The sequence below is a fragment of the Lissotriton helveticus genome, chromosome 10 (assembly GCF_964261635.1).
Source record: "Lissotriton helveticus chromosome 10, aLisHel1.1, whole genome shotgun sequence".
NCBI classification, from domain to species: domain Eukaryota; kingdom Metazoa; phylum Chordata; class Amphibia; order Caudata; family Salamandridae; genus Lissotriton; species Lissotriton helveticus.
In genome coordinates, this window is record NC_136071.1 from 225,527,591 (window position 1) to 225,539,652 (window position 12,062).

A 12,062-nucleotide genomic window follows, 5' to 3' on the forward strand; every position below is an offset into this window, starting at 1 on the left:
CCGGACGCCCGGGGGAGGTTTGTCCGGGACACATGGAGCCCGTCCTGGGCATTGAACCATGCCGTTGGCCTGGAGAAGGGAGCCCCCGGACGCCCGGGGGAGGACTGCCCGGTACCCGTGGAGCCCTTCCCGGGTACTTTGCAACGCCGTTGGCCTCCTGGAGATGGGTGCCCCGAACGCCCGGGGGCGGGCTGCCCGGGACCCGTGGAGACCGTCCTGGGCACTCTGACAAGCCGTTGGCCCTGGGAAGGGAGCCCCGGACGACCGGGACCCGTGGAGCCCGTCCTGGGCACTCTGGTATGCCGTTGGCCCGGGAAAGGGAGCCCCGGACGTCCGGGACCCGTGGAGCCCGTCCTGGGCACTCTGAAATGCTTTGGCCCGGGGAAGGGAGCCCCGGACGCCCGGGGGAGGACTGCCCGGGACCCGTGGAACTCGTCCTGGGCACTCTGACATGCCGCTGGCCCGGGGAAGGGTGCCCCGGACGCCCGGGGCCCGTGGAGCCCGTCCTGGGCACTCTGACAAGGCGTTGGCCCGGGGAAGGGAGCCCTGGACGCCCGGGATCCGTGGAGCCTGTCCTGGGCACTCTGACAAGCCGTTGGCCCGGGGAAGGGAGCCCCGGACGCCCGGAGCCCGTCCTGGGCACTCTGACAAGCCGTTGGCCCGGGGAAGGGAGCCCCGGACGCCCAGGACCCGTGGAGCCCGTCCTGGGCACTCTGACAAGCCGTTGGCCCAGGGAAGGGAACCCTGGACGCCCGGGACCCGTGGAGCCTGTCCTGGGCACTCTGACAAGCCGTTGGCCCGGGGAAAGGGAGCCCCGGACGCCCGGGACCCGTGGAGCCCGTCCTGGGCACTCTGCCATGCCGTCAGCCTGGATGGAGCCCCGGACGCCCGGGGGACGACTGCCCAAGAGCCCGGGGGGACGAATGCCCGGGACGCATGGAGCCCGTCCCGGGCACTCTGCCATGCCGTCGGCCGGATGGAGCCCCGGACGCCCGGGGGACGACTGCCCAAGAGCCATGGAGCCCGACCCGGGCACTCTGTCATGCCGTCAGCCTGAATGGAGCTCCGGACGCCCGGGGGACGAAAGGGGGACGAAGGCCCGGGACGCATGGAGCCAGTCCTGGGCACTTTTCCATGCCGTCGGCCTGGAGCGCCCCAACACCCAGGGGAGGACCACCCTGGAAACCATGGAGCCCGACCCGGGCACTCTGCCATGCCGTCAGCCTGGATGGAGCCCCGGACGCCCGGGGGATGAAGGCCCGGGACGCATGGAGCCTGTCCCGGGCACTCTGCCATGCCGTCGGCCTGGATGGAGCCCCGGACGCCCGGGGGACGACTGCCCAAGAGCCATGGAGCCCGCCCTGGGCAATTTGACATGCAGTTGGCCTGGAGGAAGAAAGCCCCGGGTGGCCTAGGGAGGTGTTGCCCAGGCATAGCCTATCTGGTCCCCATGGCAGAGAACCACCAACCCTGGAGGGGTGTCCGGGCATACCCTGCCCCATAGTAATCCGGAGGCAAATTACCCCCCTTTCTTGCAATCTGTGCACGCGAGGTGACAGAGGGGACCCAAGGCGTGAAAGAACCCGACCTCATGGAGCCCTCGCTGGGATCCGGGAGGCAAATGGCACGTCATTGGGACTTCCAGGGAAGTTCGGCCATCTGGTCCCCCCATAGGAAAGCGTTGCGGTCGACCAGATGCCCGAGGGGATCCGGGCGACCAGATGGCCGAGGGAATCTGGGCGATCAGATGGCCGGGCATGGAGGTGAAGCCGCCTGGACTCTTCCCCACCCCGTCCCCGTCCCGGGACGAATGCCCGGGACGCATGGAGCCCGTCCTGGGCACTTTTCCATGCCGTCTGCCTGGAGCGCCCCGACACCCAGGGGAGGACCACCCTGGAAACCATGGAGCCCGACCCGGGCACTCTGCCATGCCGTCAGCCTGGATGGAGCCCCGGACGCCCGGGGGGACGACTGCCCAAGAGCCCGGGGGGACGCATGCCCGGGACTCATGGAGCCCGTCCCGGGCACTCTGCCATGCCGTCGGCCTGGATGGAGCCCCGGACGCCCGGGGGACGACTGCCCAAGAGCCACGGAGCCCGACCCGGGCACTATGCCATGCCGTCAGCCTGGATGGAGCCCCTGAACGCCCGGGGGACGAAGGCCCGGGACGCATGGAGCCCGTCCTGGGCACTTTTCCATGCCGTCGGCCTGGAGCGCCCCGACACCCAGGGGAGGATCACCCTGAAAACCATGGAGCCCGACCCGGGCACTCTGCAATGCCGTCAGCCTGTATGGAGCCCCGGACGCCCGGGGGACGAATGCCCGGGTCGCATGGAGCCCGTCCTGGGCACTTTTCCATGCCATTGGCCTGGAGCGCCCCGACACCCAGGGGAGGACCACCCTGAAAACCATGGAGCCCGACCCGGGCACTCTGCCATGCCGTCATCCTGGATGGAGCCCCGGACGCCCGGGGGACGAATGCCCAGGACGCATGGAGCCCATCCTGGGCACTTTCCCATGCCATTGGCCTGGGGCGCCCCAACACCCAGGGGAGGACCACCCTGAAAACCATGGAGCCCGACCCGGGCACTCTGCCATGCCGTCAGCCTGGATGGAGCCCCGGACGCCCGGGGGATGAATGCCCGGGACGCATGGAGCCCGTCCTGGGCACTTTTACATGCCATTGGCCTGGAGCGCCCCGACACCCAGGGGAGGACCACCCTGAAAACCATGGAGCCCGACCCGGGCACTCTGCCATGCCGTCAGCCTGGATGGAGCCCCGGACGCCTGGGGGACGAATGCCCAGGACGCATGGAGCCCGTCCTGGGCACTTTCCCATGCCATTGGCCTGGGGCGCCCCAACACCCAGGGGAGGACCACCCTGAAAACCATGGAGCCCGACCCGGGCACTCTGCCATGCCGTCAGCCTGGATGGAGCCCCGGACGCCCGGGGACGAGGGCCCAGGACGCATGGAGCCCGTCCCGGGCACTCTGCCATGCCGTCGGCCTGGATGGAGCCCCGGACGCCGGGGGGACGACTGCCCAAGAGCCATGGAGCCCGTCCTGGGCAATTTGACATGCAGTTGGCCTGGAGGAAGGAAGCCCCGGGTGGCCTAGGGAGGTGTTGCCCAGGCATAGCCTATCTGGTCCCCATGGCAGAGAACCACCAGCCCTGGAGAAGTGTCCGGGCGTACCCTGCCCCTAGTAATCCGGAGGGAAATTACCCCCTTTTCTTGTAATCTGTGCACGCAAGGTGACAGAGGGGACCCAAGGCGCGAATGTACCCGACCTCCTGGAGCCCTCACTGGGATCCGGGAGGCAAATGGCACCTCATCGGGACTTCCAGGGAAGTTTGGCCATCTGGTCGCCCCATAGGAAAGCATTGCGGGCGACCAGATGGCCGGGACAGAAAGGACTCCCTGCTTCCCACCCCGAGCCTTCACGGTAGGGCTTCTGCCTGCCCACGCCGGGCAGGGCTCGGGGACTCCGGCTGGGCCTCAGGGACAGTGAAAACCACTGGAGCTCTCAGGCACGGACGCCAGGGGGACGAATGCCCGGGACGCATGGAGCCCGTCCTGGGCACTTTTACATGCCGTCGGCCTGGAGTGCCCCGACACCCAGGGGAGGACCACCCTGAAAACCACGGAGCTCGACCCGGGCACTCTGCCATGCCGTCAGCCTGGATGGAGCCCCGGACGCCCGGGGGACGACTGCCCAAGAGCCATGGAGCCCATCCCGGGCACTCTGCCATGCCGTCCCGACAAATTCGTACGGACTCCTAACCTTCCGACACGGATCGGAATCGAGCCCATTCTGACCCAGCAGATTTCAGGTTGACTTGCTATATACTTTACGTACGATTTTATGGGGGCCGTAAAAGCACATCCGACCGAATGTCGGACAACCACGTACACCCAGGGGATAGGACTGCCCGGGTCACATGGACCCCGTCCTGGGCACTCTGATCTGCCGCCGGCGCCGGGGATCGAACCGTGATCACCGGATATATGACGTTACCACGCGGTCTTTTACCACGCAGACCATTACCACGCATTTTTTACAACGCAGGATCCTTTACCACGCAGACCATTACAACGCTGGTATTTACAACGCAGGTACTATTACAACGCATACCATTACAACGTAATTATAGGTAAGTAAATAATATGGTAAAATAATGTAATTATTAATAATATTTTTTTTAATTAATAAATTATTATTTTAATATTTAATATTTTAATTATTTATATTAATATTTATTTATTAATTTTTAAATATATATGTTAAAAATACCCCTGTACCCCAAAACCCAAACCCAGCCCTAAAACCTAAAAATACCCCTGAACCCCAAAACCCAAACTCAGCCCTGAACCCTAAAAATACCCCTGTACCCCAAAAACTGAAAACTGACCCTGAACCCTAAAAATACCCCTGCACCCCAAAAACTGAAAACTGACCCTGAACCCTAAAAATACCCCTGTACCCCAAAAACTGAAAACTGACCCTGAACCCTAAAAATACTCCTGTACCCCAAAAACTGAAAACTGACCCTGAACCCTAAAAATACCCCTGCACCCCAAAAACTGAAAACTGACCCTGAACCCTAAAAATACCCCTGTACCCAAAAAACTGAAAACTGACCCTGAACCCTAAAAATACCCCTGCACCCAAAAACTGAAAACTGACCCTGAACCCTAAAAATACCCCTGCACCCAAAAACTGAAAACTGACCCTAAACACTAAAAATACCCATTTACCCAAAAACTGAAAACTGACCCTGAACCCTAAAAATACCCATTTACCCAAAACCCAAACCTAAAATATTTTAACTAAAATTATATACTTACCAATACTTACGTTGTAATGGTATGCGTTGTAAAGGTACCTGCGTTGTAAATACCAGCGTTGTAATGGTATGCGTGGTAAAGGGTCCTGCGTTGTAAAAGTTGCGTGGTAAAGGTAGGTCGTGGTAAAAGTTGCGTGGTAAAGGTTGTATACCGTGATCACCAGATGGGGATATCCCAAAAATCTGGCATGGATACGGCCCGCCAGGACAGGTTTGGACACCCCTGTCTGGCTTAGGGTGTTCAAGGGATGGAGAGCTTCTCCAAGAACGTTCAGCTAATCTCAGATTGCATCTGTCTGTATTTGAACTATCATTGAACCAGGGTTTGGAGTCTTTGTTGGACATTCTTTTTAGTTGTAAGGGAGCAATTGTATCCAGAATGTTCAACATGGAATTGTTGTAGTGCTCAGTGAGGTCATGGACGTCAGACATGACAATAGGAGGAGGCAAGGTCTTATTACTATGGGATATCATTTCATTCAGGTTTACATTTTGCAAGGATCTTTTCCAATGTCTGGGTTTCTTTGGTTGTTTATCTTTTTTGGACTATGATTCTATGATGTGGAAGGTGATGTAATGGTGGTCTGTCCAATCACAAGGGACAATCGTTCCAAATAAGTGGAATTGGGATTAGAGATGATTAGGTCCAGGATCAAACCCAAGGTGTGTGTGAAGCTGTCACATATTTGAATCAGGTTGAGGCCAGCTAGGAAGGTTTTGAGGCTATTCGCAGCCTTATTATTCGCACCCACCTTTTTCCCTACGTGAAGAGTCTCTGTCAGGCTGAGCAAACGTCAGCCAGACAGGCACTCTTTTTGTTCAGGACAGGCAGCCAGGTACTCTACGTGCACTAAATGCACAGGCACCTAGCTACCTGAGCTGAACTTTTCTGGCTGAAGAAGTGACAGCCCAGTGAGTGTGACCTCCTCAGCCCGGCAAAGCGATTGGTGGTCTTCTCCCTCGTGATGAAGGGAAGCATCACTGATAGCCTCTGACATGGGCGCTTCAGTTTTAAGGTCAGAAATGCCCACGCTGAGTGTTTTTCAGTGACACTTGTCACAGAGTGTGTGGGGTCCGCAGTCTCACTGACCCAATCCCGCTGTGTGATGAGCAAGAGACTGTGACTTCCTCTCGTTGGCTGACCCATAACAAGGTCAGCCAGTGAGAGGAGGCAGCAGTGTCAATCCTCAGGAACCACAGAGTCTTCTTTCCCGCCACCCCGATTACCACTGCAGCCTGATCAGTTTTATTTGTTTTATGTTTGCTGCGTGTGCATGTATGAATATGTGTGCATTTTTTAGTGCCAGCTGTGAATGAGTGAGTGTGTATGTGTTTGTGAATGGTGAGGGAATGTGTGTGTCCTGACCAACCCCCTCTGCTCGAATTACCAGCCACCACTGCACCCCAGTACAAGCATTTCAATGTGTTCCCCTGTGAAACTCTCAGGGTTAACATAGTTGCCTCTAAGTTTTTTCCTAGTTTTTCTCTACAAAGTATTTTCCATACTTCCTCTTAACAATTGAATACTGTGACCCTGAGTCTGCATCGATATTCATCCTCACACCTCCTAGGATCATTTCAAACACAGGTTTGTTCTTGGAAGAACCATTCATTCCTGTAACATATTGGTCAACACTCAATATACAATAATCTTCTTTGCATATCTGTTGTACAACTTTGTTTTCCGAACATTCATAATTATCAACTTCCTCTTCCACAATACATATAACATTGTGATCACATCTTCTTCGGTACACCCTGTACAAATGTCCCTTGAATCCACATCCCCAACACTTTGGTTCTAAGCCGGACAGTTTTTGTTACTGGCTAATTATATTTACTTCCGCATCTAAAGCATCTTTAGTCTCCACTAGCCTTAAATGAAGTCATCACTTGGCCCTCTGGGTGTGGTTAGAGTGCTTCTGGAAGTTTGTGGCATCTATTTTCTCTTCTCGACACAACATAGTTGGTTTCTCTTTTGCTTTGCAAACAGCCATGAAAAGGTTCTCTTTCCAGCAGCCGTTGTAGACTAGTCCAATAGTGGGGCATTTACCTTTGTGTGGAAAGGAGAATCCGCATTGATAACGCAATTTCTTTTTCTTCAGAGACATCTCTTTATGGCCCTTGACCTTGTTTCTCTGCTTACTTTTCATGTTCAATGCTGATACGTTCTGGGCTACTCCAGGTTCCATACCAGCTGCTTGTTAATCTACACATTCTTCTGCTCTCGCAGCCATGAGTAATCTTTCCAGACTGAGTGTCTCGGGCACTATACGCCATCTGAACAAGTCAGACAGGCAACCATCGATTACTCTGAGTCGTATGGCTTGTTCATCATTGAATTAATTGAACTTGCAATACTTGATGAGAGTCTCAAGTCTTTCAGCAAATGTATCCATAGTTTTTTACAGCTTGCTGTCAGACTTGGTTGAAGATGTACCTTTCATAGTCAACAGAAGGCATAGGATTAAGCTTGATTACTAAAGCGTATTTAATCTGACAGTAAGATACTTCATCAGTATGTGGCATTTTCGTTACCGCTTCTTTCATTCCGTCACCTGCAAGGTTATTTAAGTATTTGATAATCCTCTTGTCAACTGCTTCTTCCAGCGCATTGATAAAATCATCAAACTTCTCAATCTAGGCAGTCCATCTGGCACCAATATTTGTTTTTTGGCGGTGTGGAAAGGAAGTGGCAGTTTCAAGAAAGCAGCAGCATCAAAACTGCCTGTGGAACTTCCTGCTGTCAAATGCAGGGCCTACTCTGATGATGTTGGCGGCCCAATTTGACCGGCACCATTCAGACCATCTCTAGGCTCTTGCCGTGTGCTTACATCAGTGTTGTGGTGGTTTTCTATCTTGGATGTATTCACTGAGGTTCTCAACCTTGTGCATTGTACCTGGCCTTCACTACCTTAAGCATTTTCTTGGCGCCTGAATGTTCCTGTTACTGGTGTGTGTTCACACCTGGCTATCGTGGCCTTCATCACTTCTCTGTACCTTGTTAACACTGCCTTTAGCGTTTCTCCGTATGAATGATGGCTCTGTGTTATGCCGTAGCCCATTATCTCTTCCCTTGGCCTTACCAATAGGTTCTTGGCCGTTTGTGACTTAGCTTTTCTGTAGGGCCTTCGCCTTCCTTGAAAGCCTTTCATTGGCTGGAGTGAAACTATGACTCCACAAACGCCAGTCGTCCATTAACACCTCGACCGAGACACATGTGGCATGCACAAGAAGTTTGCTCAATCTTGGCAAACCCTCTGTGAGAGCATTCTCAGATCCTCAGGTTACAGCTCCTCTGACTCTTCGCCAGTTGCAGCATCCTCCCCAGCCCAGTAGCATGCAAATGGCTATGCCCCACAAGGAGATTTGTAGTGCACGTCTTTATTCCTCTGAGTGTTTTTCACCAGGTGTCCCGGCAGATTTCGGGAGATTTAGCTCATGTCCTGGTTTTTAGAGAGGGTTGACTAAAAACGGTGGGAGGTAAATGTAATGTAAATGTAAATGTCCAGTATTTGTAAAGCACACAGCTACCTCCGGAGAGGTGTCCCAGCACTGGGGGGGGCGTCTGGAAGATTAAGTGAGCTATTGCCCAGAGTCACATGGTGCTGGGCTAATCTGCCGCCGGCACCGGGGATTGAACTGTGAGCCCCAGGATCCGGAGGCAGTCGCCCTGGCCGCTGTGCCACACCTCTTCCACGCCTTTTTACGTTTTCCAAAGCAAGGATCCTTAGTATTTATTATAGGAAAGTCATTTAATTAACAGGCATGCTGATGGCTTTAAATATTGAATTTTTTAATGTTCTTTCTGCCTCTTCTGTAATTCTCTGGTGAGGAGCGCCGCCATTCTCTGTGATCGGTTGAAGTAAAGTTGTAGTCCTTCTTCTACTTTTGTGAAATGTTCCGTATTTTGGCTTTCAGATTCTGGTCACCCTACCTCCGCTGCAACTGCAGGGGCTGTTTGTGTATCAGGCTCCCAGCGTTTTGACTTTACTGTACGTGAAGCATAGGGCGAGCGCATTCTTAATGAGGTTGATGGAGAGTGACAGCGGAACAGTGGGACCAACGGCTAAAAGATAACCATTCCTTCCCGCTTCCCCATATTTACTTTTGAATGTACATGAAATGTATCTAATTCAGCAAGGTACAGGCTCTGTCCATGAAGTATTCCTCTGTGTAGGCTCAGCACTGCATTCGTCGGAGCGATCCTTAAATTACGTGTAATCCTCTGGAATTTCTGTATTATTTGTTACGATTCTCGTGAAACGCGACACTGTTTGTAATTATTTCCCTTGAATCATGTGGCAGGGCTGCATAATTTGTGACTCGTCTCCAATTCTTATAAATAGTACTACTGGAGTGGGAATAGTTATTTTTACCCCTACACTATCCAACACTTGGTAATTTTTACCCCTACACTATCCAACACTTACCCTACTGTTCCACTCACTGGATTGGGAATAGTAATGTGTACCCCTACACTATCCAACACTTACCCTACTGTTGCCCTAAATGTATTATGCATTGTAATGGTATGCGTTGTGATGATAGTTTAAAAAAATGCATTGTAATGGCATGCGTTGTAAAATCATGCAATGTAATGGTAATTGCGATGTAAAGATTGCGTTGTAAAAGCATGCATTGTAATTGCATGCGTTGTAACGTCATATATTCGTTGAGCCAAGCAGTAGGAACACGCAGAGTGAGGATAACGAGTGCCTCATTTTCTTTCTCTTGTTTCATTTCCCCATTCCCACATTTACCCCGAAGTGGCACAAACCTCCTTTACATGGTCGTCAAAGAGTTCAAGGAAATGTGTATACAAGCATTGGTCCTGGTGGATCCAGGTTACCAGGTTAGTGCAAGCCTGACAGCCACATCTATGAAGGAGACTTTGAATGTTACTGCAGCCCAAATAACACCACTTACCAGATCTGGGCATCTCTTAGGCAAGGGTCTCAAACAGACTACCTCCTCCCCCTCCGAAATGGATACTGTCTCCTTAGTGGTTGGCGACCGAAGCGGCACTGATGCACAGGCTGTCCTTCTCCAATAGTGTGGACTGACCTCCAGACTGCTACTGGTTGTTGCCCATGCCATATTCTAGTCAGGATCTTCCTTGAGGCGTAGGCCGGTGGAGCACTAAAGTGAGGTAAAGTTTACCATCTTATGAGTGTAACCAAGGCCCCTGCCTTCTTTGGAATACAGCGGGTTCATGCACTGGCCAGTAGCACATGTAAGGCCAATCCCTAACCAGATCAGAGCAGTCACCTCTTTTGCATGTAGGAAGTAGGAATGTCTTCTGCCCACTCTCCTTGATTATTGTGCCACCAGTACCCGTTGCATACATGCCAACCCTCCCGATTCAGACGAGAGACTACCGATGTCAAGGCTAGTCTCCCGCCTCCCGATTCCTTTATGCAAAAACCTGATTCCTTGGCGACAGGGACTGGTCTTGTGTGACTCAGAGCATGCACTGCCAGTAACTTGCTCCTGCAGCAGCACACTTGCAAATCCCAGACATTACAATAGACCCGTTTCAGGCCGCTGTATAAGTCAATGGGAGAAATACATTCTCCAGATTATTATTTTTTTTAAATCTCCTACGTTTCTCTTCTAAAATGTTGGCATGTATGCTGAAGTGTTGCGAATGCTAAGGTTAGTTCAGATTCTAAGATCAGTAAGTCAGGTAGGATTTCAACTGCATATATGTTCTTTAACTGTGGGAGAGGGAGAGAGGGAGAGAGAGAGAGAGAGAGAGAGAGAGAGTGTGTGTGTGTGTGTGTGCGGGTGTGTGTGTGGGTGTGGTTTTACCTCTTCACTCTCTTCAAAAATAAGAGGGGTAAACCTATTCCAGTGACCCACAAACTGTGACAGGATTGCTTTTCTTTTGATTGTCTGACAACCTGGGCTGATGACCTAGAGGTGGGACACTCTCCAACGTCATGCCTTCCCATCAATTGGTGATGGGCAGAGAGAACACCCGCTACTGTTGTCTTTCTTTTCTACTATGGCACTGGTTTTTCCACCCCCTCGTTTCACGTCAAGAAGGCAGTGCCTAGAGCAGAAAGTGAATAGATCTCTGTTGAGTTTTTCTACTTTCAGCTGCTTGCTCCTCCCCTTGCCTTTCAGCAGCAAATAGGAGGCCAGTGAAGGTTTATGGGGAGGATACATTTTCAACTCTACTGTGTCCTTCGCACTCAAATGTTGGTGAATTGATGCACAGGTACCATGCTCCCAATGCACAATGAAGTTCTGTAAATTGAGTGCAATGATAAGGTAAGCACCGATTTAAATAAGAAGCTATTACCATTGATTGCTAGTTCATAGTTTCTAAGTTAAAACGCAAAGAGGAGTATATCTATATGTTAATTTGCAAAGTGCAGACCTGTAAACCACGGCATTTCATGGAACATAACCAGAAAACCAGAAGTAACGATTTTCCAGTTGTTCAACACCATGGAGTGAAGAAGTCTAATTTTAAAACATAGAAAAAAAGTTTATGGTTTCTGTGCTGTTGGAACAGGAGCTGGGTGTGGTAATCCGTCTGACAGGAAAAAACAGACCTCTCCCAAGTCTTGCTCCTTTTACTGAAACGCCAAGCTCATTCCATCCTATTTCCAGCTTCTCATTTGCAGATCTTCAAAGAGCAAATAATAACAAAGTAATCATACTAATAACAACTTAACCGCACTGGGAGGGTGCTACACGCCCAAACGCCGGCTCACAAAACCATTAACGCGTCTGATTTGGGAAGAAGGTCAGCACAAATCATAGACATTGTCACCAAGGAGGCTTCACCTACCACTGGGCATGAGTTCGATGACCAACTTGGGGTACGCAATGTTGGAGCAGCCCACCTCGGCGCCGCACACCTTGACACACTCCTCCGGGTCCACACAGCCAACGGCATCTGGAGAACAAAGAAAACAAAGAAGAGTTTGAGGCAAATGTAGAAAACACTCCCTTGAGGTAAAGGGATTTATCAAAACCATCATAAGTCAGTGACCATTGACAACCTGCTACGACAGCACCTTTGATTGAGCGCCAAAAGTGTACAACCCGATTTAAAGTGTGAGGAAACGATAAATCCAAGGGAAGAATCTGACCAATTTCCTTATCTCTTTCAACTGAGATGGATATTCCTATTTTGGATTCTTCTCTGGTTTTACCATTACCACCAGAAATTGGAGAATCTTCTTTTACCACGAAACTC

The 12,062-nt window shown here is 51.9% G+C and overlaps 1 protein-coding gene across 1 annotated transcript in view; it reads right to left on the reverse strand.

Annotated features, from left to right (window-relative positions):
• SLC5A10 (solute carrier family 5 member 10) overlaps positions 1-12,062 on the reverse strand; it is a 733,155-nt gene that overhangs the window by 240,697 nt on the left and 480,396 nt on the right. Inside the window, 1 exon segment of the mRNA XM_078665174.1 lies at positions 11,652-11,759. Coding sequence (XP_078521300.1) covers positions 11,652-11,759 — 108 coding nt within the window.